The 26,476-nt window shown below is 40.9% G+C and overlaps 2 protein-coding genes across 3 annotated transcripts in view; one reads left to right on the top strand and one right to left on the bottom strand.

Annotated features, from left to right (window-relative positions):
• Positions 1–23,671, bottom strand: part of apaf1 (apoptotic peptidase activating factor 1) — a 29,057-nt gene extending 5,386 nt beyond the window's left edge. Inside the window, exons 1-26 of one of the 2 annotated variants that reach the window (XM_079454210.1) lie at positions 23,617–23,671; positions 22,460–22,628; positions 22,197–22,386; positions 21,574–21,771; positions 21,224–21,413; positions 21,033–21,145; positions 20,258–20,389; positions 19,852–20,090; positions 19,493–19,660; positions 19,198–19,329; positions 18,967–19,080; positions 18,549–18,733; positions 18,322–18,448; positions 18,095–18,220; positions 17,663–17,803; positions 17,044–17,169; positions 16,701–16,853; positions 16,379–16,507; positions 16,094–16,219; positions 15,874–15,993; positions 15,485–15,610; positions 13,063–13,188; positions 11,105–11,236; positions 10,717–10,842; positions 7,922–8,047; positions 6,830–6,976 (exon numbers count right to left, since the gene is read on the bottom strand). In XM_079454210.1, the coding sequence (XP_079310336.1) occupies positions 6,830–6,976; positions 7,922–8,047; positions 10,717–10,842; positions 11,105–11,236; positions 13,063–13,188; positions 15,485–15,610; positions 15,874–15,993; positions 16,094–16,219; positions 16,379–16,507; positions 16,701–16,853; positions 17,044–17,169; positions 17,663–17,803; positions 18,095–18,220; positions 18,322–18,448; positions 18,549–18,733; positions 18,967–19,080; positions 19,198–19,329; positions 19,493–19,660; positions 19,852–20,090; positions 20,258–20,389; positions 21,033–21,145; positions 21,224–21,413; positions 21,574–21,771; positions 22,197–22,386; positions 22,460–22,597 (3,630 nt within the window). In that variant the 5' untranslated portion in view covers positions 22,598–22,628; positions 23,617–23,671. Of the gene's footprint in view, positions 1–6,829; positions 6,977–7,921; positions 8,048–10,716; positions 10,843–11,104; positions 11,237–13,062; positions 13,189–15,484; positions 15,611–15,873; positions 15,994–16,093; positions 16,220–16,378; positions 16,508–16,700; positions 16,854–17,043; positions 17,170–17,662; positions 17,804–18,094; positions 18,221–18,321; positions 18,449–18,548; positions 18,734–18,966; positions 19,081–19,197; positions 19,330–19,492; positions 19,661–19,851; positions 20,091–20,257; positions 20,390–21,032; positions 21,146–21,223; positions 21,414–21,573; positions 21,772–22,196; positions 22,387–22,459; positions 22,629–23,489 lie in introns of both variants that reach the window. The other variant, XM_079454209.1, reaches the window with a different exon arrangement.
• A 1,135-nt stretch (positions 23,672–24,806) lies between these two features.
• avpr2l (arginine vasopressin receptor 2, like) lies at positions 24,807–26,476 on the top strand (the record flags this gene model as incomplete). The annotated part of the gene is made up of 2 exons (XM_079455418.1): positions 24,807–25,650; positions 26,397–26,476. The coding sequence occupies 2 exons, from the start codon at positions 24,807–24,809 to the stop codon at positions 26,474–26,476; spliced, it is 924 nt and encodes a 307-aa protein (XP_079311544.1).

Below are 26,476 nucleotides of genomic sequence, written 5' to 3'. Positions count from 1 at the left end.
TCAAACTTCTGTTGGATTAATGATAAGAGAGGAAAAAAGGGAAATGCGTTTTCCAGTAAGAAGATTTCACTCAAGTCAATGAGCAAGAAGATATCTCTTCCAGAGATGTGACATCTTCACACACAAAAGCATATAAAAAGTGAGAGGGGTCAGAGGTCAGCTGTCATCCTCTGACCCAGCAGGCAGATGTGGATTTGAGCGACATGCCCAAGAGCACTGTGGCTACATCAACCCTGCACCAGCTTGTTCGCTTTGGTTCCCCGCCTGCGGTGCCCAGACTGCATCATCAGCCCACTTCCGGACGCAGAGCAGATTTTCTCTAAGGTCAACACCAAACAGCAATCACATCCTATTTTGCATCCAAAGACTGACATGTCTGAGTAAAACAGGAGAATAAAAAAATGACTGTGCTGTGCTATTGTGTTGATACTGTAGTCATTGTGATAATTATATTGCTTGAGTATTATCAACTATTATCAACAGTTCACCCAAAAGAAAAACTCATTATAATTTGACTTGTCTACCTCTTGCACCAATAAACATAAAAGCTGATTTTTTGAGAAGTGTCTCTTTGGTTTGTTTCCATACAATTGAAGCCAGTGGGGGACATTTTTGTTTGGTACCAATGTTCTTCCAAAAATCTTTTGTGTGCAAAGACAAGAGGGTAAGTAAACGAGGAACCATTTCTGGGTGAACTGTCCTTTGAAGGGCTATCCGTATTAAAACAAGTATTAACTTCCACAGTTCAATTAGCATCACCCTTTATCATGGAAACGGTACAACTGAAATGTCTAGATGAGTGTACAAACACCATACCGGTTTGATTTAGCAAGAACGCTGAGGCAAAGATACTGTATCATAAGCTTAGAAGGGAGGAAAATGTTTGCATTAAAATTGGACATAAGATATTTAATATTCCTGGGTGATGAGGGTGACAAGTGAGAAGATTCCTAAAGAAACATCTGGGTCTCGAAGTCACATAAACTAGTTTGTCATCTGCCATCATAAATAGTAGCAATGTACGTATTACACACACCTCGGTTTGCTTTAAAGCCACTATGCATGCATATACAGAGCACACATAAAAGAGTCTTATCTTCACATTAACCTGAAAAACACATATTCCGCCGCGCTCGCTGTCTCTCTGTGATGGAATGAACTTCCAACCTACATCCAAACACAATGTTCAAACCACAGCTTCAGTTACTCTTTCTCCACCACTTAATTCACATTCTTGCATTTCACAGAGTAAAACAGGTTCTCTACAACACTTCACCGCGAACTCCCGTTTAAGCATTGTTCTCTCCCAGTGCTCAAGTTAAATCTGGTCTGGTAGCACAGCCTGTACTGCTTCTCATTTTGAACAGCTTCTGCTTGTACTCTCGTTTCTAAGCAAGGAGATGTGAAACCAAGAAATCAATCCATCCGTCCCGATCATTCCCATCATATTTATTTCTCATCTGCTTTGATTTATGCATAATGGATTTAGAGATGCAAGTCCCTCGAGAGGATTTTAACATGTGCTTCGCCGCTCTGCACTGTCACTGCATCTCCACAAAATCGACAGTAATATAATATTTGTGGTCTGTATGTTGCTTGCCGGTAGTTTATAAACACATTCTACTGAACAGTCATCAATTTAGTGCAATGCTACAGTGTAGTTTTAAAGGAACAGTTCAAACAAAACAGAAATGCTGTCCTCATTTACTCACCCTCGAGTTGTTCCATATCTGTATAAATTACTTTGTTCTAATGAACACAGACAAATATATTTGGAAGAATGCTTGTAACCAAACAGTTCATGGCCACCATTAACTACCACTGGCTCCCTGTTGCCGCCCGCATAAAGTTCAAGGCTTTGCTCCTGGCCTACAAGACCAACACCGGATCTGCACCATCGTATCTCCACTCGCTAATGCAGATCTATGTTCCTGCCAGATCACTGCGGTCTGCAAAGGAACAACGACTAGTGGTACCATCCCAAAAAGGAAAAAAGTCACTCTCCCGTACCTTCACTGGATCTGTTCCACATTGGTGGAATGATCTACCAGCTGCTACAAGATCAGCAGACTCGGTTGCCATCTTTAAAAAACACCTAAAAACGCATCTCTTCCGTCAACACGTTGCTGATTGAGTTTTTCCTAATTCTCTTCCCTTTCCTTCTTAAAAAAAAAAAAAAAAAAAAAAATACTAACCTCACTATTCTTAGCTTTTATACTGTGCTAGGCTTTAATGGACTAGTTTGATGCACTTATGTATTTTCGTTGCCTATGTTGTTATAATTGCTTCCAATGTTTCCTCATCTGTAAGTCGCTTTGGATAAAAGCGTCTGCTAAATGACTAAATGTAAATGTAAATGTAAATTGTATTTTTTTGACTACTATGGTAGTCAATGATGGCCAAGACGTTTGGTTACAAGCATTCTTCCAAATATCTTTCAGTGTTCATCAAAACAAAGACATTTTTGGGTGAACTGTCCCTTTAACATCTAGCGCCAAAAGCTAACCGGGTCATGCTAACCAGCCAAACACACAAACTCTTTGTCTCTAGATTGGTTTGGGTGAAAGCATCTGCTAAATGAATAAATGTAAGTGCACATACAAATCATGCATACGTGCAGCACTGTTCTCGTATCTGTGTAACAGAGTCTATGTGTAATGAAAAATGGCATTCATTGTGTTTGTTTATCATGTGTCTCTAGACTACACAGTCGCTTATTTTGCTTAAAGCCAGATTACATAAGAGAAAACCTCACACAAACACTCCAAAGCTAAATAATTCATTTAAGAGGCCAAAAGCTTACAAATTGATGCAAACAATTTCTTTTCTCCACAATTGCTCTCTCTCCTTTCTCTATTGCTGTTTGTTTTCATCTCCTCTCTCTCTCTTTCTCTCTCTGTGCATGTGTGTTGTGTGAAATGGAGTGTATACAGTGCTGTCAGCCCTCTATAGTATCTTTCCTGTGTGAACACACTCTGACAGGTCATCTGCCAGGAGTCATGACCAAATCCCTGAGCCATGGCACCAGTGTCTGCGCGTGTGTGCCCGAAGGTCACAATTTGGATCACTATCAAGCCAACATTGAGGCTTTAGAGGCAATAAAAATCATGACAATTCACAGGCTTTGAAATCCACAGTTCTTTTTTGTAAGTCTCTTCTCGCAGAAGGTAAGTCTGTCTGGTGCTCAGGTTTCAAAGAGAATGTTTATGAGGTGCCGTCTGTGAATTTGTTTCTTAACTCAAGGTTGTCTTCTGTCTCTTATGCCAAAATGGCCAGAGTCTGACAGAAGCAATCTTACTCAAAGTCGAGCGTCTCTCCTCTGGACGACAGTAAAATGCAGGATGTTACATCAGGTACACCAGGGATGGGAGCTAGAAAGGGCATGCAGAATATTTTTACAAGCGAATTAAAGGGATAGTTACCCAAACAGAAAAAATCACATCAAGAATTTAAAGGGATAGTTCAGCCCCCAAAATTGTCATCATTGAGTCCCCAACAAAACCTGTATATGACTCCTAAAAAGAAAATATTTTGAGAAATGTCTCTGTGAAATGACATGAGGGAGAGTAAACGATGAATGAATTTTCATTTTTGGATGAACCGTCCCTTTAACAACCTTTCCTTTGAATCACAGTACAAGCTGAATAAATGACTCCAGTGTCACATATTCCACGACAAAACGACGGTGTGTGCTGAACCGACATGTGTAACCGTGGGACATAAACTCGAGACAATCTCGCTTGTTAAATGACACTTCCGCACACCTCAGTGAACATCTGAAAAACTCGACAGCATGGCCAAAACACAGGCGGTTTTCCACCGCTGTGTCTTATACCCCCAAGAGTAGATGGAGCAATAAAACAATCCAACATGTTTCCCCCCCTGTTGTTTGACAGCAGAACCAGACAAAGGAAATAAGGAGTCTCTCATTTGCAGTTGAACGCTGCTGTGGGACTCCAAGCAATAAACCGTTGTGATAAAAGCTCTCTGTTTGGTAGAGGTGAAGGTCTGAATGCCCCTGAGCTGATGTGTGTGAATTACTCTGGGTCTTCAAAGCGCAGAACAAACCTCGAGAGAATGAGCAACATTTCAAAACCCAGTAAGCAACCGCATGATGCAGAATTTTCAAGTATAACAGGTGATGAAAAAGGTGTTTCAACTTAATTTTGCTGCCTAAAATGAGTAACCTCATTTCGGTCAGATTAAAGAGAACCTTCATGATGCGATCCCAGAATGCATTGTGTTGAGGCAACAGAAACAGATAAGTATACATACACTATAAACATTTATTGCATACAAGTATTGATTCAAGATGCAATCCGTAACTTCATATTCATATACTGGCTGAAAAGCATATTTTTTTATTTATAAGATACGGATTGCAACTTCAACAGTTCAATATTACAAAAATGTAATATTGTATCCAACATTTCTTTGTGCTTGCTTTGTATTTTTATGTATATTAGTGGATAGTGAATTCTCTTGAAATTTTGATGTTTGTGTGTGCGTGGAGCATAGCTTTTCACGTGTGGCGTGATTTACTGCAGTTAAGCTTGTTCTACCGTAAAAGTGTAATATCCTGGCTGACCTCATGCTCTTCTTCTCTCCTCCAAGAAATATTTTGGTCTCACGCAGCGGAACACTTCGTCCTCACACATACACAACTCCATTTCTGAGCGAAGGCTCAACCGTACTAGGATGGAGAGAAGCTGTTATAAATCACTCAAACGTGCACACCCCAAACATTTACCTCTCGGAATGAAAGGCAAAATGTGATATTTAAGGGCTCTGAACACGTACACGCGGGGATCGGTCTACGGTTCGTACGCAGAAAACACGAGTAAAGAATGACCTGATACGTGGCTTGACGGTCGTCGGGCTGATAGAAAGAGTGATGTGCAGATTAAGACGGACCGATGCCGATGATCGAAATGAAAAGCAGAGATGAAGGAATACAAGCAAAAAAGAGGCACCCTGCTGGTTTGCCCTCAGCGGATAAAAGTGGGTTGGACCAGAGATAGAACATGTCCTGCTGTCTTAATGAGGACAGACAGAGAAAAGGCGAAAGGGAGAGCTCTCACAAACATGGCGGATTAATACTAGGTTTTATGTTTGACATTCAGAAAATCATCTGCTTTTTGACTGAAGATAGTAGGAAATGGGTGCAAAAAACATATAACATTTTGTATGTTAAATTTGATTGGTCAAACAGCATTATGATTGGTATAACTATTAAATCTACTGTTGTATAAAAAACCCGCATGATCATGACATTGTACTAAACATGATCACACTTTTTTTGTGTGATATTTGCTTGCTTAAAAGATGGAAACGCACTCAACAAAATGATGTTGAAAGAAGAAAACGTTGGCTGCAGATAGATGCGAATGGTAACAGACCAATCAAATACAGCGTTGTTTTGATATCCAGGTGGGCTGAACTGCATAATGTGTCAAGGAACAGCCATCGCTGTGGGCTCGTTGCAAATAGAAACACGCCATTGACAAACCGTGGAAGGCAGACATCAAAGACAGAGATGCATGACAGCGACAAAGTCAGATCACCTCATCAAAGACGATGCTGAGATCTGCTGTGCAGAACAAGCTTGGGCAGAGCGATTCGTACACCCACCCCTCCCATCTGAATGATGATGTAGAACGGGGTGTTTTATAGAGCAAGCAAGAGCTAGTGGCTTTTTCAATTCATTGTGAAATAAACACATTTTTGGTAACACTTGATTGATGGAGAATAGAAGAGGATGCCAAAGTTGAACCTTTAAAGCCCACATGAGCGCCATTGCGCAATATTCTGTTCACAAAGGCGCCTCTTTTTGCAACACTTCCTTAAAGATACTGTACACATTTAGTTTTTGTTAACAATAACGCCACATGCGAGAGATTGATACAGGATCGCATCATGCATCGTGACATGAGGTTTATGAAGCAGCTGTCCGCATCATATGTCGGAATGCGTTAGGAACGCGACATGAACAGGAAACAGTGAAGTATCCCACCGGCTCCATTACAGGAAACCATTCCGTCATAAAGAACGAACCGTAATGTGCCATTCTAATGAAAAACCGCCATCGCGCAATATCAGCTCTGATATATAACTGGATCCTGCAGGGGACGTAAATTCTTGCATCGGAACAGAAGCGCTCATCCAGCAGGAAGCGCAGTGTGATACGGGCCACCTCCTTGCTTTGTGTGGTCGCAACAGATTTACAGCAGGTTTGGTTCAGTCTCACCGAGGAAGATGGCTGGGGACGCGAAAGCGACGCGTGTGATGATTAATTTATCATCTGATGTTACAGACAGCGGGATCTTGAGAGAGGACAGCCAGTGATCAATCAGAGCTTATTATCGGGCCTCAGAAGGATATATCACGCTCCACCCCCCCCCCCCCCCCCAAACACACACAAACACACACATGTCTGAAGCGGCTCCAGAGGTTAGCGGCGTAGGGGCAGTCTGTCGCAGACACATTTGATAAACTGACTGATTGATGAATGATGAAACATCATTAGGCCTGTGACACTTACACAATGTACAGACGCCTCTGAGTGTATTAATAAAGACATCCCGATGCATTATGGGTAATGAGTGACAACGTTGATGGAAGCAAGTGATGCACCATTTCTGACATGATAATGTGTTTCTGTCACATGAGGGATTGAGCGAACATCCGCCTGATAATATTAATGTGTGTAATAATATTAATGGAACCGTATATCTAAAGGTCTCTATGGGGTTTAAGGGTATGGAGGGGGTTAAGCCAACAGTATGACATCATCATACAGGAAATATTGTGAAACTAACATGAAACCAACCTTGATGTATCCTCCTGTTGAGACGAGTACTCGGTTATCAGGCGAGAAGTGCAGGTCGGTCACCCATCCACCGTGGAAGGAATCCATGGAGTCTTTGTTGTCCCGAGAACAGATTTTCAGCAGGGCTCCATCTATCATGCTCCAAAGCTGAAACAGACAAATGCATGAATTTTACGTTTTTGCCTATTTACTTTGTTGATTTTGTATTTATGGCTCGTGTCCTTGCTTTGTACAATGCTTCAAAAACAATGAAAGACTGTTTAGCTCGCAAGGATAAACAATGGCAATAAAGCTCCATTCCAAAGAAAATAAAGACGTTTCCCCCTCTTCCCTGAGGTGTACTTGTAATATATTATTAAAACAATTCACCCAAGATCGTTGGTAAGAAGCTAAAATAACATTTATTGGTTGTAAACATCAGTTTGTTGACTTGCAAGCATTAAAGTCTGATTCACACTTTACATCGAGGTGTCTCGGTATTGCACTTCCTGTTACTGAGAATCAAATAACTGAGGGCTGAGCTTTGAAAAACAGCACCACAGGCCATGAATTATAACATCACAGCGTTGCGTGCCATTCCCTCACTTTTTGTGGATTCTCCCGCTTTCTCTGTTTTCCTCTCTCGGAGCAGCATCTTTAATTGATGAGGTAGATCTTTCCTACTTTATGCTTCCGAGAGGCGCTTACAGAGACAGCCAGGCGGTTTGGCTAAGACGACAGGTGGGTTTTACTGGAGAGAACTATGAAAGTTGAAGCTTGAGTTTGAAGTAGGTAAATCTTCCTTTAAATGCTCCTTTTTTTTCTGCATTCCTCTTTTTATTTATTCAATTGTATAAGTTTGGTCTAGATAACATTTGGAAATACGTGTGTCACATTTCAAGACTACAAGACTTTTCCCGAGATTTTTCCCAACTTAGGTTGTGAATCAGAGTAAGGTAAGGCAACACTTCCTTTTACGTACTTACTCAACCGATCATGTTTTCTTTTTAAACTTAAAAGTTACACATTGCAGCTTTAAATAGATCCATTCTTTAAATCGTGGTCTCTCATATTCATCACTTCATCCTCATCTGTTCACTCCGCTGTATTTACCCTTATTTCTCCGTTGTCATCGCCCGTTGCCAATCGCTTGCTGTCCCAAGAAAAACGACAGCTCCGCACGCAGTCTTTGTGTCCTTTCAGCAGAAACGCCATTTCCCACGAGATGCTGCTCCAAACCTGAGGGAACAAAATCTGCAGTTACTGTCTGTTTTCCTGCGCTAAATGAGCCGAGCTAAACTTATAAAAGCAAACAAATATTCTGTACAGACCGCTAGCATTTAAGCATTAATATTGAATGGCACAGTACACCCAAAAATGAAAATTCTGTCATTATTAAGGGCTTCTTCAAAATATTTCCTTTTGTGTTCAACAGGACAAAGAAATGTATAAAGCATTTTTTCCTACGTTTCCAACATTTTATCCTGTCATTAAGTTTAGCTTTTCATACATCGCACACACATCTGATTTGGTATTCAAATCCAATCTTTTGGAGTGACTGTTACTGTATTGTCATCTTTTAAGTGGCGAAATGCGAGGTATTTGTTCAGGCAGTGTAGTCAATATCTGCTCTATCTGCATCGGTTGCTAAAGTAATGATGTAACTGCATGAAAGATGTCAAGATTTTTTTTAAATTTTCACGTCTATCATGATTCGCCGCAGTGCTGAACTCACAGGGTGCGTGAACGTAAGTAAGAGAGGATTTGTCGCATTTATGCAAATACTGCGTCTAAAACGGCTGACTAGTTCACTTATTCACCACAATCCCTACATAGTGAGTGCTAAAATGTAAAAAATTGTCTTAAACCAACCACGGATAAAAAACTGGATGACACAGAAAAACTGGTTTGTTGCTCATCTTAACAAAACCAGAAGGATTTGTCTTCCGTCTCTATTTTTAGTCGGAATTAGTCATTAATTGAGGCGAATCCAAATAGCGTGAATGATTTGATCAGCTCTCAACAATCACTTTGCGTTCTCTCTCCCTTTTTTTCAGACCAGTTGGCTGCTCTGGCAGTCAGACGTGAACATGGCGTCTCATTACAAAGCTCTTCTTCTGGAGGAGGCGTCAGATGGAGTTAAAGAACTTCATCTCATTATGATCTGAGATGAGCATGAGGAAGTCTGACCTTTAATACCACAGACAGAGGACACAACGTGTGTGTGCGTAGTGAGCCCGTGGTTCAAGACCCGCTGAGTTAATTAGGACGTATTTGGCTGTACATAGCATCATTATTAAGCATCCTGTGCTCAGGAAAACGACTCCAAACAAGTCACATGACGCACGCCTTACTGAGTCTCATTCAATAATTAAAACTTTCTTTCATTCTCTCTAATGTTGATGAATCAGGATCAGTACGGTGAATTGCAAACATATCCTTCAGCTCTCTCAAAATGAGCTTTCGTCTGGGCGCATTTACATGAAGTCATTTAGCAGACGCTTTAATCCAAAGCGACTTACAAAGAATTCAGGCAGCAATAAGCGATATAAGTGTTGCGCGCACATTGCGCAATATTTTCAAAAAGCAGTGATTATGTTAGCCAGGATTAAGGTTAAATAAGGATTTATATGTAGAAAATATCCCATGTGTACAGTGCATCAGGTAAGTATTCACAGCGCTTCTCTTTTTCCACATTGTGTCATGTTGCAGCCTTATTCCAAAATGGATTCAATTCATTATTTTCCTAAAAATTCTACAAACAATACCCCACAATGACACCGTGAAGAAAGTTTGTTTGAAATCTTTGCAAATGTATTAAAAATAAAAACCCACAAAAGCACATGTACGTAAGTATTCACAGCCGTTGAGGGAAACTCAAAATTGAGCACAGGTGCCTCCTGTTTCCACTGATCTTCCTTGAGATGTTTCTACAACTTAATTGAAGTCCAGCTGTGGTAAATTCAGTTGATTGGACATGATTTGGAAAGGCACACTCCTGTCTAGATAAGGTCCCACAGTTAACAGTGCGTGTCAGAGCACAAACCAAGCCATGAAGTCCAAGGACTTGTCTGCAGACCGCCGAGACAGGATTGTATCGAGCCACAGATCTGGGGAAAGGTATAGAAGAATTTCTGCAGCTTTGAAGGTCCCAATGAACACAGTGGCCTCTATCATCTGTAAATGGAAGTTTGGAACCATCAGGACTCTTCCTAGAGCTGGTCGCCCGGGCAAACTGAACTGGGGAGAAGGGCCTTAGTCAGGGAGGTGACCAAGAACCCGATGGTCGCGCTGAAAGAGCTCCAGCATGTCTCTGGGGAGAGAGGAGAACCTTCCAGAAGAAGAACCATCTCTGGAGCACTCCACCAAAATTCTCTGGTCTGATGAAACAACAAAGATTGAACTCGTTGGCCTGAATGGCAAGCGTCATGTCTGGAGGAAAACAGGCACTGCTCATCACCTGCCCAATACCATCCCTACCCTACAGTTTTTTTTTTATAAATTTGCAAAGATTTCAAACAAACTTTCACGTTGTCATTATGAGGTATTGTTTGTAGACTTTTGAGGAAAATACTTAATTTAATCAACTTTGGGATAAGGATGTAATGTGGAAAGTTCGAGTCGATTTCACCCCATAGTAGATTCAAGAAACAAGTGCCAACTTGCAGTATTAATAAATCGCAATTTCTGTGTGAAAACATTTGCGTGCAAGTTTTACGCACAACCGAGCTGCACACTCCGTTGGCTAATAAAACCAACTGTCACAAGCACACAGACTCACACCTAAAGTAAACACAATCTATCGCTGTAACAGGAACAGGTGTTTGCACAGTGAGAGCTTTGGGTCTGAACAGAGAGAGACAGCGAGAGATGATCCAATGTTGGAAGCTGCAGCCTCTCTTTCTGACCTTGGCCGTCGTATCAGCTGAGGTGGAGACAAAAAGCTGTCCGTCCGAAGAAACGTCACATGACAGCACGGCTCCCTTATGACATGTGAGGTCCCGCAGTTTATGTCCGCTGTTTGTATCCCAAACCTTCAAGAGACAAAATGCAACATCATCCGATATTTATTTCCAGAACAGCAAAATAGGAAGTGACACAATATGCCAGGTTTTACACAGAAGCCCCTGACTGTAACCGTGTATGCAAGTGTCAAATATGAGTTAAGGTGGTGGTGACAGTTATTCTTATATAAATAAAATATTTAAAATGTTAAACAAAACATGGGCTTAATGATGTGTAAAACAGCTGCCGAGTCACATTTTGCACTGTTTGTTTTAATGATTTTGTTATCACCTTGACAGTGCCGTCAAAAGACCATGAGAGAATATGCGGAGAGGTAGATGAGGAGTTCAACAGGTGGAACTTTCTGACTGGCTCCTTATGACCCTCCAGAACAAGGCACTCTCCTGTCCTCCACTTCCACACCTGCACAGGCAAAAGTCTTAACCTCAAATTCACAGTATGAAAGACCTTGATGGATGTTTAAATGTGCATGTAGCGTTTCACAGCAATCCATTACTACACAGCATGGGTGTAGCTAGCCCCTTTTTAGGGGTGCTTCAGCACCCGTAAGAAATGTTGTTATTCTAAAAAAATCGTCTTTTACAAGGTTAAATTATGTCCAAAACATACTTCGTAGTTTTTTGTTTAAAATGTATGTGTTAAGGATGAAAAAAAAACATCCCAGCTTAGCAAATGGTGTCATCCTCTTCTCTTCTTCTACTTCTCCTCTGTACCTTTACCGCTCAGCTAAACTGCGGACCTGTGTCTCTGTTGTTAAAGTTTATTGTTCATTTGATACTCATTTTAACAGTCTGGAGTCATGTAAACTTTTCTGGTCAGTCATCATGGAAACATGATCGCCCTGGCGTTTGGACCAGAGTGTCAGAGGAAGTGATTCTTTCTGAAGCGCAAGAGTGAGGCTGGTACAGTTCAGATTCGTGTTCCCTTCACTGAAAGTCTTTTAGTGCCTTGCGTCGGATCCATATATGGCTCAGGAGGACCACAGGCCAAAGCAGACTCCAGCACCTAGCTGTGATGTTTATTGAGAAGGAGTCGCTTGAAATAATTGAATCCCAAAGGGTCATTGACAGGTTTGCCAGCCTCAAAGTGCGGCGACATAGATTAACTCTCCCAAAGTAGAGCCAAATGGGGATTCAGGGGAAGTACTTTAAAGATTTCCCTCTATTTCTTTTTTTATATCTTTACTTTCAAAGTATTTTCAAGACCTCTGTAAATTATCTGGATATTTTGGACTTTTTGGTTTTACCTTTTATTTATTGATGACTTATATTGGTTTATGAAAGTTCAGACTGGTGTGCGACCAAATATGTTAGAGATGGTCATTTGTAAATAATTTACAGAAGGTGAATTACATTTTGTTGTCCAAGTACCTGTTACTTTGTTCAATGACAATAAAGATCTAATCTAACCAATCTGATGACTGTTGATACAGAAGGAGGAATATGGAGTTAAGGGTCAGGAAATGCTGTGTGAAGAAGGTTTTGTGTTTGTTACAGGGGGCTGTCTGTGTGAACTCTCACAATTAAGCTGGTGTTCTGAAAAGGTCTCAAACCTTGTTTGGATGTGTTAGCGACCACTCATTCAGTATTTTAGGTTTAGTTAGTTAAAACAGCTCCGTTCTATCGTTCTTACTTTAAAGGGATTGCCATGCAAGGAGTTCTGTACAGCAAAAAAAGGTGTCAAAAACAATCTGGATTTTGGAGTTAGTTGAATCAATGTTAAAATGATTAAGTTATTTTTCAATAGACACATTTTTTGTTTTTGTGTGAAAAGAGGGTGGGTGGTGGCAGTGGGGCTCATTGGGTGCTCAGCACCCCTAAAGCTCTGACCCTAAAATCGCCCCTGCTACACAGCTTCCTCATGCTTTCTGAACACACAAGTCATCGAAGACAAAACAAACCAATGAGCCCTGAAACGACTCGACGCCCAGAACTTCCCCAATCAGCAGAACAGCTGCAGTAAATGTTTGTGAGCATGTGGTGAGATTATTAAACTGCATTATTAAACTAAATCAGCAGCCTAGTCGCTTAAATCTACAAAATAAAATTGGCCCATTGAGCTTATACTAAAAACAAGAATGTCTGATCAGTTATAACGACAAGCGTTTGTGCTTAGTTGTTTAATATCTATATATTGTACTTTAAGACCCAAGCCTGTGGGGCGGTTTTATATTTGAAGTATTTAATCCCAGTGGTGATGAGAAACAGGTGCAGCTACAGTTGAATTACCCGGATGGTGGCGTCCTCCGAGGATGTGATGAGGGTCTGACCGTCATCAGTGAACTGACAGTGGTGAACTGTTCTGGTGTGACCTGAGAGCATCCCTAAAGGATTTCCAGACGGAACTTCCAACACCTGCATGAGAAGAGAGAGAGACTCAGATGAAAACCCGAAAATAAACGGGACACAGAAAAAGAAAAACAAAACATATTCTAAGTAAAAAAAAACTTAAAGCTTAGAAGAGGAAAAATATCAGGCATTTAGAGGGAACATGCATCATAAATGCATTGCAAGTCATTTCGAATAAATGTGTCTGCTGCACGTAAACGTAAAAGCTAAATATCAAAGTATATGACATAAATCAGGCTTTCTTAGCAACATTTAGTCTGAAAGAGTTGCAACCCTCACACACACACAGATATTTGCATCCTCAGCTAACCTCAAAATAACCTGTATATATAGGCCTAAACTCCCATCTTAAAAGCGACAATCTCAGATCCCTTCTTCAGATTTCACATTCTGCAGAATTCTTCTGTAAATGTCATTTTTAAGACATTTTGTTTATGACAGATCAGTCGAAAGTGGGTTAGTTATCTTCTCTCTGTCAGTGAACAGAAGGACCAGGCTATATATGGTCCCTCCCTATTGGATCCAAAGCTTCGAAACGCAAACATCAAAAGCTGCCTGGGGCCGCCAGTGCGTGCGCTGTGTTTTTAGAAAATATATAAGACGTATGCCGGTGCTCGGGGGCTTCAGAACCGGGGCTGATGTTTCTGCGTCGTGTGAACTTCACGCTGTTGGATCGAATGCTGAGTAATGCGGATTTAGAGGTTGTGGATCAATGTGTGTGTGTAGAGATGATGCAAATAATGATGTCAGCGTCGATGAAGCCATCAAGGTAAACTGCGACCTGAGATGTGATTTTTAAATTGATCTATGCAGGTTTTCAATTAGTCACATACTCACTATGACATTTGAACTTTTTTTATATAAATTCATTTATGTCACTCATTTCCAATGACAGCTCTAGATACCATGTGAAACGAGTGATATTGACTGTTGGTGATGCGATGGGGGCGTGTCAGATGATGCACTGTGGTTACTATCAATAGGAATACATACATACGGGAATGCAAGTTTCCCTGTTCTTTGCATGCAATATATGAACAATATAAATGAACATTAAATAGACACAGATCTAATGTTTATGGAATAACTTTTCCCTTCAAAAAGCACAATATTGCCATTATTTGTGCGGGTACCATTAATATAAGGGCATTCTTGGTGAGCTCCATCAATAAATAAGTTTCAAGCTCATGATACATACTCGCACACACACTTACCGCGTACCATACCTGCACTGTACCTGTCTCTAGCCCTACTGCCAGCACAAAATCACGCTGTAAGGCCAGCAGCTGCATAGTTCTCCAGCCAATGTTCTTCAGAAACTGTCTAACCTTCACTCTTCCTGTCTGCACATACATCAAACACACACACAAATAAACAGGTGTGGCTGAGTCCAACTCTGTATCTTTCTCTCTTATTGAACTAACTGCATGCTCTACTGAAGAATATAACATGCGAGAAATGCAGCATTACAGACCTACAGCTATTACTGAAACTGTTTGCGCTATTTCTTGCAAAACCTCCAAACAATCTGCTGCCACCTGGTGTAAAATAACAGAACTGACATTACTGCAGACGTCACAGAAGCCTTATTATAATGCAGACAAAGAAGCTGTAGAAAGTTAGAAGCAAATCACGCATCTGTTTTCAACACTAAAACAAAGATTGTTAGAGGAATGTTTATCTCTTTCAAATATACTCCACCTAACTTAACTTAACATAAAACCAAATTACTGCAACACAGTGTCCTTTAAAAAGCTCATGTCCCAAATATCCAAATATCTCTCTCACTTTGTTTCTGAAGTAAAGAAAGGTAGTTAGAAAGAACGTGATGTAAAATGGATGCTGGTTGGCAGTAAAAAGGTGTAATAAATGTTGACTGCGGAGAAGCTCAGGGTGACTGGGAGCACACACACTTTCATTCCACCAGCCTGCTGTTACCCCTGGGCTTTGCCACTGTCCCAAACACACCCATCGCATCTATTACACTACTGAAGAACACAGTAGGACAATACTTGCCTCCAGCATTTAGTAGAGAAAGAGAGAGAGAGAGAGAGAGAGAGAGAGAGAGAGAGAGAGGGAGAGAGACCAGGGTGGGAATTAAAGGATGTATGAATGACAGCGTTTGTAAATCTCATTGCTGGATAAGTCAAAACACCCACAAGCAGCCTGATGGCTTTTTTAACCAACCATGCTTTGCACACCCAATCCAACAAGTCAACTATCCAATATAGAAATATAACATGTGGATATTGGCTAAAGACAGTTGACTGTCCGATGACGAAGTCTCATAGAGTTGTGGTACCTGAACGCTTCCATCCTCAGTTCCAATGGCCACGTGAGGAGCACTTCTGCTGATACACGTACAGCGGATCCTGGACGGCAACTTGTCACTCTCGAAGAAAACCGAAGCATCAGATCCTTTGCGTACCTGGTGGCCCAAATGCAACAGTGCACTCACAATGCAGCAAATACAGTTCATTCCAAGTATTTTTCAATATATTGATATTACAGCATGCTTTGAGAATATTCCGAAATTCTTAGAAATCAAGAATGGCAAGGAAATGTGACCTTTTGTCCCAAAGAATTAACATGGTCAATGTCACAGATTTGTTTACAATTAATAAGACTCTTAAATGTCCTCATTCTGCTTTTCCAAATGAAACAAACAAAAACAAAACGCATAAGCTGTACCTGAAGTCGGTTTCTGCTGTCGGCTGCCACTACTGTAATGTCGTTCTGTGAAAACAGGACATCGGAGTCCCTCTTCAGAGCCGCAGCAGACGAGGTGTGAACTCTGTCTGTCTCCCATAGCTAGAGAAGTGTGCGAACACATGTTGTGATGGCAGGTCAATACTGTTAAAAAAATCTTTGCAAAACAACTCTATGTATGTCAACTACAAAGCTGGCTCACCCTTATAGTCTGGTCATCAGAAGAGGACAACAGCAGTGAGCCGTCAGGAGAAAACTGGACACAATGAACCCAGCTCAGGTGACCGCTGCATTCTGCTGTCTTCTTACTGGTTTCAAAATTCCATAGCTGAAGTCCAAAACACGCCATTTAGAACAGGGTTATATTAGAGATTTCATTATATATTGCCTGGACAAAAATTCATCGCTTCATTTTGATTATGAATTTATACAATATCGATTTTTACTTCCAGCAAACGCTGACTGTGATTCTGTCTGTGTGACACACCTCTACAGTGTAATGGGACAGAGCGACGGCCAGCAGGTTGCTATTTGGACAGGCATGGCAGTATTGCACTGTGCTGAGACGACTCGTCCTCATCTCCAAAAGCATGTCTGATGTCGCAACATCAAACACCTATGACACATCCAACACAGTGACACCTTTATAGTTTCGGAATAGATAATAATTGAGCCGACATAAAAACGTATATATGTACTCCTGCAAAATGCATACACTGTAAATGTATAACAAAAATCATTATTATAAAGCTATTCTTGTTATTTATTCCATTTGAATAAGGTCCAATCTTTTTTTGTACTTCACTTACAAACACGGCGTTCCTGGCTGCACAGATGATCCGTGAGCCGTCTGCCGACCAGGTGCTGCATTTCACAATGACTTTTATTTCATCGTCACTCTCTTGGAAAAAACTATTGACATCGATCGATTTCCACTCATTTGCAGATGACACCTCGAACAGCTGACAAATACACAAGCAAGCACATATAAAAAGCAGAGAACGCATGTGCTAAATATATAAAGAAGACCATCAGACTATTGTTCAATACAGTTTTTTCAGTGGTAAGAGCATGGGGCTAACAATGCCAACAAGGCCAGCGACAACAAGAAACAGCTAGCCAATCAGAAGCTCAGTTTTCACATGGCCACACCTTTAAAAAACCATCACTGGATGAAGTGGCGAGGTAGGCGTCATTAGGAGAGAAGCAGCAGTGATTGACAGGTTCCATGTGTCCAAACATTGTGTTCTTAGAGCTCTTCTTGTTTGGGTTCCACAGCTGCAGGAGAGTAAGAGATGTATGGTAATACAGTAAAACAGGTTTAAGTCCACATTCAGTCGGCTAAAACCGCCCTGTGTTCAACACATTCATCGTTACAATCTCCTGATCTTCAAATCAGATTTCATGTTTTTCCTCGTACTGAGATGTGCCACGAAATGCCGCTTTTGTTTTCGCGCCTCTGCCGGGGGGGGTCTTGCTATCATTATGTTTTTGACATCCATTTTCCCTCGCTGTTTCACACCAGCAAATGAACACAGCTCCCGCTGTCACACTCCTACAGATCTCCCACAATTCTTTGCAAATTTCACAAGATGTAGAATTACACGGCTGCCCCGTTCCCCTCCTCTGCAGTTCCGGGCGAGTGTCCTACCAGCTGTCACACTCATTACACATACCGTATTTATTAAACCTGATTCTAAATGTGGAAGAGGTACAAAAAACATGGAGGTGAGATTCTGTTCTGGAACTTTCACACACGCTGTGTTCTTACCTTAGTGTTGGTGATTTTGTCATTCGAGCAGGTGGCAAGCAGGACACGCCGGCCGGTGTTAGTGAATTGGCATTGGTTTATCTGTTCATCGTGTTCCACGTCAAACTCTCTGATCAGTGTGGCTTGCTCGACATTCCACAACTGTAAAATACACAAACACACACCGCGGTTTTCTTTAATATCAGTCAATCTTAAGGTCTCACTCTATTTTCAGGTTAAAATTTTGGACTAGTCCCCCTTAACTTCACACAAATCCCTAGGAAACTAAACTAAAGGCTATGCGAGCGTAGACAATTACAATGACTCAATAATATCTAATATTTATAGACTATAAATTATATGCCTTAGAGATACAATGCTGTAAAGAAAGATTAATGAACCTTGAGAAAGAAGTTTATGTAGATACACAGGCTGGGGAAGATGCACACTGACCTTAACTTTCCTGTCACTGGAACAGGTTGCTATGTAACGGTCGTCAGGGGAGAAGGCACAGCACAGAACATCATCATCATGAGCTTGAAGCTCCATAAGCTTCTCTCCAGATATGGTCTTGAACACCTACAGATAACCCCACAAAACAATTGTGCAGTCCAAAAGCAGCCAGATAATACTAGACCTGAAGGGTCAAGACCAACATCAGGACGCAGATGGATATTTACCCGAAGTGTCTTGCTGGCCCCACAGGAAGCGATTTTGCTCCCGTCTTTGGAGAAGCAGGCGTGGTAGATGGATCCTTGGTGCGGGTGCATGACCAGTCGGGACAAACTGTCCATGCTATTTTTGTTGCTAAAAAGGCAAAACAGACACAGCTTAATTTACAATCTAGGGCACACAAAATGTGCTGCTTGTAGCAATGAACCGTAAGAACACCCGGAATATCACATACACCCAATCGAGATAGAGCTGCCCCCTGCTGGCCCGCTGCTGCGCTTGCATCAAAGCCTGTCTGTAGACCTCTGTGTGGGTGGGCTGCGACAAAGCCAGCTGCACAACATCAGGAAACGGCCTCTGCTCCAGGTGGTGGCCGTTCAGAGACAGAAACTCCTGAAACTGCAGCCTCACCTCACTATTCTGTGTGTCCAACAATACATTCATCATATTTACAGGAGATAATCAAAGACATGCAAACAGTCAAGTAGAGATAATATCTGAATCACGCCTTCTAACATCATCACAGGTTTTTAGAAGAATAGGATTTCTTCAGAACCACACATGCATTATTACTGCATTGTGTCATTTCAAATGAATTGTTGTTATGTGTACATATTTTAAATCAGAAATTATATTAAAGTATAATGAAGTACCTCTTTATCTAGCATGTCACCGTATTCCACAAAGTCATTGATAAGATGGGCAGATCCCATAACCTGTGCTTTGTCTTTCACCCAGTCCAAGGAAAACATCAGAGAATAAAGCTCCTTAGAAACAACAAAAAATAAAATGTAGCATTAGCAAGCTGTTCATTTCAGAAGCTTCAACATGAACTCCATAGGACTGAAAATGTACGTGTTTGTCACGCTGCAGTATATGGTTACCTTAGACAGGCCAGCTTTAGCCATGTGATACGGGAGGAAGTGATACCAATACAAACATTCTTTATCTCCGGCACTGGGCGCACTTATGTCGTAGAACTGCTTGTATTGACGGACCATCTTTCCATGTAGTTCCTATAAGAGACAGTTTATAGCTTCAATTAAAAATCTCAAATTCTGACTGTATAAATCTATCGTCAAACCACAAAGATGGTTTAAAGACAAAATCATAGATGCTCTGCACTCGTTGGTCATCTAATATCTCCTGAATTGAACTGCATTACTATATGTCACTCACCGTCATGCGATCACGATTCTGCTCGGCCAGGAAGTCAAGCTGCAGATCGTGAAGGTAATAGAGGTACGGCCTCTGGTTACAGTCCCGAAAAAGCAGAGATTTATTTACAAACTCCTGCAGAACGTCCTCAACTTCCTCTAACTCAAGGCCCCATAGTACTGACAAAACCTACATAAGACATTAAGAAATCAACACCAATACAGTTTAAATACAGAATGCACATAGAGAATTCCTGTAGCTCAGCTTTGTAAATTGTTTTGTGTGCCGATTTTAAAAACATATACCCGCCAGCAAGCCCACTCAGCTTGGCGAGCTAACACAACTAGGGATGCACCGATCCGAACACAACTCTGGCTGACCTTAGCAGGAACTTTGACATCCTTCTGCATGATGCTCAGGTCTCTGTACAGGTCTCTGTGCTCTTGCTCCAGCACCTGCAGGCTAGCATCCATGGCCTGATCCAGAGCATCATAGTCATAAGAAGACGACTTACGGATGCGCTTGAATTGCTTCTTCTGGAGCTGCCGCAGGTAATAGCCCCAGCGGTCGGGAAACTCCCTCAACAGGGCACCAATCAGAGAGACCACCAGAGGAGAACCTAACAGAGAGAGAAATGTTAAAAGTGGGTATCTGTATGTATCTATCATAAACATACTGCATGGGCATAAACTCTTTTACTTTATAGAACGAGTATTTCTTGGGAACCGGGTCAAAGTTCATAACGCTTTTGCAGTAATCTTTTTGCATAAAACAGGTTATCCGTACCTTTACATTCGCTAACAATGCTGCGAGCCTGTTCAGGAAGTTTCTGCGGCTTGCCGTTCACATACAAAGCGAGAATTTCCAGCCCCTTCTCCTCATTCAGACCGTTCTCGACGGGTACTTCGAATTTTTTACCTACAGAAAAACAAGCAGAAGCACAAACAAACCAAATTAAAGCATCACTTCAAGATCAACTGAATTATAAGGCAAGCTAACATCTAGAAAACAGCAACGCACTTGTTTATAGACATTCTCTCATAACCCGAGCTGAAAATTGCTTATCTCTTGAATTAGATATAGGAGCCGGTACGGCCATCTGTTCTCCATTCAATATAATTAAGTTCATGATCATTGAGTTCAGGACGTGCTTTCGGGTCTGAGACACAGGGGCCATTTACACCAGATATTAACATCCGGTTTAAGTGATCCCATCACAAGTGGTCAGGATTTAGATGGCAGCTGGCAGCGACTCAACGTGCGTCTCAAATACATCCCCTTGTGACCGCATGTATGATTGGATTTCAAGAGGAACAACACCACATTTGCAACTACATAAATCATTTATGTGACACTGCACGGCAAAAAAGTGCAAGAAAGTCCTTTGCTTCGGGAATTAGTGTTTACACTACAAATGTGATGTAGCTGGCATTCCAACTAACAAATGTGGTTTGAGTGTATTAAGCACCTACCACCTGCGATCAGATCGCCTGAGATGAACATTATGACCAAAGACGATGTCAAGCAGGCGATCACTTCTGAACTAAAATAAACAACTCACCGCTAACCGAGTCGGTAAGACTTCGATTCCGCGTGGTCATGAGGACTCTGCACTGGACGTCAAAGGACCTGAGAGCCGAGGTGTCCCAAACATCATCCAGAATCAGCAGAGACCTTACGGGCAAATCAGAGAGTAACCATTGTACGTTTTTGAAAAAACACTGGCTATAGCAATATCTTCACAGAACTCACCTAGGGAACCTGCGGAGCATGAAGAAACGCAGGCGTTCTTTGGCCTCCTCCACAGAAGAGGGGGGCCGCTGACTGATATCTGAACTTTGAACCTGTTCCAAACGGAAACACAATGACTGCATCCTCACCAGAAGATCGGCTCGCTCACCCTGACCAATGGAAAGCCAATGAACTCCATCTGGAAAACACTCTGTGGAGGAGAGAAATAGAGTAAATCTGTCATTTTATTGCATGTTCTATCACAACGTCAACATCCACCACTGCTATATCTTGAATTGTGCGTTGTGTAAGATAACACGTTGTTGTGGAAATCACAACATTTTTCAAATGAAGTTACTTTTATTCATTACCTTTAATGAGAGCAGTATCACGAACAGCCTCCGCAGCGATCACAGACTTCCCTGAGCCCGCCATGCCAAACACAGTGACCCAGCCCGCCGTGTCCCGCAGACGGTGCAGCTTGTCCCGGATGAGGTTGAGCAAAGTCGGTCGGCTCACGAACACCACTGGTCTTTGCGGAACCCCGCCTTCACTCAGAATCATCTGAACTAGAAATTGCAGCGAAAAGGATCCCACTGTTTAATTCTTGAAAGAGCTTGGTGCTCGCAACTCCAAGGTTACAGGTTCGATTTCTAGGGCACATACAAACTGATAAAATGTACCTTGAATGCACTTTAATCTATAAATGTATATTACATTATAAGATGCTGGAACGTTGTCAAAACGTTGTCAAACAAAACGTGCTGGACGATTATTAGAAATGCAGATATGAAAAAGTTTAACAGCAATTGTGCAACAATTCCAACAAAAGAATTGTACAATTGACCAATCAAATAGTTCAGAGAGCACAGGAAATGTAGATTAGCAACTCTAGTTTCCGCACATTATACAAATATTTTCATACATACTCCAGAGGTGATAAATGACAGCCGATATTCAAACACGTTACATGATCTAAACATTACATTATTACCAGAGGGGGACACTCCATCCGCAAAGCTTCTCTCTCCCTCAAGGCTGAGCAGAGGGAGGTCATTATGAAGGAGGCTGGCCAAATCTCCATAACTCTCTCTGATCAGAGCATTGTAGAAAGAGATGTAGGCCCTGTTGTCTTTCCTCAACAGTATATCCAGCAAATCTGCAGCCTGCTCTTTCCTGGTGGCCTGCAGAAGAAGAGACAACGCTGTTAGGTCACGTTACAAACCCACTTGTATTGCAACGTCAAGTACAACAGACCTTGCTGTTAACCCGCTGTTCTTCATCGTTTGTCAGGACCCCGTCGCTGATCATGTGATCCATCAGGTAGGACGCTTTGATGTCCAGCTCCAGTCTTTCTCTGGAACGCAGCAGACAGCTGCGGGCTCGTTCCTCCATCTCCGCAGCTCTCTTCTAGGGATCAACACCACTTTAACAGGAAAGAATGAGGGTATAAATTAAACATTTTATTTACATTTCCATAGGAAATTCGAACAGATGCAAACAATGATGTACATATAATGGTCATATTGATATTATAGAGTACGCACCAGTCCCACGTTAAGACATTTTATTCTTTTATTTTTAAATGTTGCCAATTTTCCACATTTTCGAACAATGATGTCATCACAAATTTGACACACGTGTAAGAATGGGAATTACGAAGTGTCTAAAACTTGCTTACGGTTTAGCTAATCGATACTTTATATGGTTTTATTCAAAGTATAGGTAAAGACAATATGGGTGTTCTTTTAAAGAACTTATAATAAGTGAAATGCTCCTTTGTTTCAACATTCGTCAGGTCCAGTCATTCTCATAAACCACTTATATATCCACATACAATTTATGTAAGTCTACAAAACAAAATAAGCTTTTATTAGCTCTAAACCCAAAGCCTGTTCCTAAACCAAAACCAAAACAAGCCTCTTCCGTACTCAACATGATACTGATACGCTTTTCATAATTTAAAACAAGAACAAAAATAACAAAACAACAATAACTGACGTGGACACACAGTCTTACTGTGATGTTATTAAAAAACAAGCACTGTATATTCGACAAATAATACATAATGTTGAAAATACATTGACATACGTCAATTCGTAAATGTCATTCAGTTAAGATTTTAAGGTTACTAAAGCTTAAAACAAAGTCAAGTTTTAACACATGTACCTGCTTGAGCTCGATGTGGTTTATTAGACGTCATACAGAAACTGTCAACTGATCAGATGACTTACCTTAACATGACAAGAAAATGTAAAGTTCTTCCTCAAAGATCAAATATACTTACAGGTACTGTGCTTCCCGCAGAATAGCGAGAAATGTGATCAATACTTTTCTTGGTAGACTGATATGACTTATTTTCAGTTATGTTCCATTAGAAAACCTACAGATGTTGAAATGTCAATTGTCCTCACCTATAAACATTACGCTTCCTGCTCCTTAACGCAAGCAGCGTCCCTGGTTCGCTCTGACCAATTGCGAGGCGCCGTTTAGTCACATGACGCCATGAGGTAATGCAGAGTTGGGTAAAATCAGCTGTCTGTTACTAGGCAGAACACAGAATACTAAACAGACTCGAGGATAAAATGTAAAGCTTTTTATGCTTCACTAAAGAAAATGAAACTCGAGATTAAAATCTAATAGAAAAAAAATTACACACTTGCACAGTATTATCGTGTTTTTTATTTGATTTATGGAGATTGCCTCATTAAAACGAACCCATGACAAAGGGATGCTTCTAAGTGCTTTGATGTAGTATTTTTAATTATTGTAATTTAAATAATAATCATTTTGGACCATTACAAATTTTACAGTATAAAAGATTTAATTCTTCGCTTTTTATAGGCCTATATATATATATGTATAACATATATGTTTTATGCAATATGTTATGTTTAAGTCCGTTTTGATAGCTTGATATGTACTTTCATTTTATTGTTTTTTTATCTTAAATTCTTTATTATTATTATGTCATTATTCTGTTATTCTGTGCATGCTGGTAATATTGGTATATTTATGTTAAAGTCCTTTTTCGTGTGTTATATTTATAAACTGATTTCAGTCTGTAGAATATTGTCTATTAAAATTATGTTTTGATGCCTTGATGCATTCCAGACATGCAATTTAAGTGCAAGCTTTTTCCTTATCTTAAAACGATATTTGCGGTCAGTGGTTTGTGTCGGGCAGATTGTGATTTTTTGCTGATGATAAAGTGAAGGGCTGAGCAGACTTTAAAGTCTAGTGGTGATCCGCAGGGTTCAGGATAAGAGCCGATACACTAAATGAGAAAGACAGCATGAACAAAGTGTCTATAAAGAAACACTTAAATAAGATAACTTTTAAAAAATTGTTATAGCATTACAACTGCGGGAAAACCAGTTCATTAAGTTAGAATCTGTATAAAAATGTGTCAAGTGTTTAATCAGGCGTAAATAAATCCATGACTGACAGTTCCCTGGTGACGCATATGAACACAGTAGCTGGCGTTTGGGAATCTTTGCGCAATAGCGCACCGTGGTTTCTGCGTCAGCGATGTATCGACGGAGTCACTTGAGCGTCACATTAAGACATTTACTTTAATATATTTACTTAATAAAATATTAACATGATCGATAACATTGATTGCAACAGCGGGAACTGCTCGAGCGCGCACGAAACGGGTTTATCCAAGGGACACTTTGCGTTCGTGAAAGCTGCAGTTTTGGGCTCCATTTTTGTGCTGGCAACATTTAGTAATTTGTTGCTTCTTCACACTCTTTGGAAGTGGCGGAAGAGACGCACTCGAACCCAGTTGTTTCTTCTGCACCTGTGCCTGGCTGACCTGGTGGTCGCTTTTTTCCAAGTCCTACCGCAGCTATCCATGGAGATTACGCATCGATTCAGAGGCTCGGATTTGGTGTGCAGATCAGTTAAGTATCTTCAGGTGGTCGGAATGTTCGCATCCACATACATGATAGTGGCTATGACCAAAGATCGCTATCACGCGGTGTGCAAACCCATGGGGTCGTTTTTAAGAGGATCGTTCCGTAGATATGTTGACATAAGCACGGCGTGGCTCATCTCTTTGGCGTTTAGCGCGCCACAGATGTTCATCTTTTCTCTTCAAGAAGTTGAGAAGAACGTTTACGACTGTTGGGCTACGTTTATTGAACCCTGGGGAAGCAGAACATATATAACCTGGATTACTTTGTCGGTGTTTGTCCTCCCAGCCATGATTTTGATGTATTGTCAGATAAAGATATGCGCGGGGATTTATTTTAACATGAAGAGGAAAACCTTGCAGGGCAGCACAGGTGATGGGCGCTCCAGCATTAAAGGGATATCCAACGCTATGTTGAAGACTGTCAAAATGACATTTGTTATCATCCTGGTGTACACCCTGTGCTGGAGTCCGTTTTTTGTTGTCCAGCTGTGGTCAGCATGGAGTCCAAACAGTGCACCCGCACAAGGTAAATCAAGTGTATATAGTGAGGTCTGCAAGTCCATTAAAATAAAATGCTTCTGTTTGAGACTTTTTAAATGTTATGCAAATATTTAATTAGAAATGATAAGAATACCGATTGGGTTGATACAATAAACTAAAATGTATACAAAATATCTGAATATTTTAGTATACTGTATGGCATTCCTCTCCTATACCTTAATGGCTCTCAGACTCCATCATTTGTGTGACATCCATGTTATGTTCCAAAGATCATTTCTGTACAAAGGAGTGAACATGGTCAATGTCACACATTTGTTTGGTAATCTATAAACAGTGCTAGACGTTTTAATATACAGTATAATGTCTAGTTTAAACCCGAAAAAATTCCATTCTTTAGCATAGGATAGTATAGTACAGTCTGGATCTGCAAACATATAATATACTGTAGCGACCATATGTTTCCTCTTTTGACAAAAGCATAACATTTTAAGTTTAAATGTTTATATGATGAATCACAACCATTACTGTTACCTCAAACTTCTAGAAAAGCGAGACCATTGGCACACTTAATCAGACTGAATTGCTTATCTGGTCACCCAGATGTGCACACAGAATCAGACACCCCAGTGTGCACACAGGTAGTATTTTTGCACATAGCATACAATATCTTACAAGTTCAAACAGCTACAATTTTCTTGTAAGTGTTCCTGCAGCGCGTTATTTTGTCTGTGATTGCTTTGATTATTGACAGACTCTTTACTTGCTCCACAGGGCCGTTGTTTGTTACTATAATGCTGCTCGCCAGTCTTAACAGCTGCACAAACCCATGGATTTATCTCTACTACAGCTAG

This window comes from Barbatula barbatula, assembly GCF_947034865.1.
Source record: "Barbatula barbatula genome assembly, chromosome: 4".
In the NCBI taxonomy this organism is placed as follows: domain Eukaryota; kingdom Metazoa; phylum Chordata; class Actinopteri; order Cypriniformes; family Nemacheilidae; genus Barbatula; species Barbatula barbatula.
This window is presented reverse-complemented; position numbering and strand designations above follow the sequence as displayed.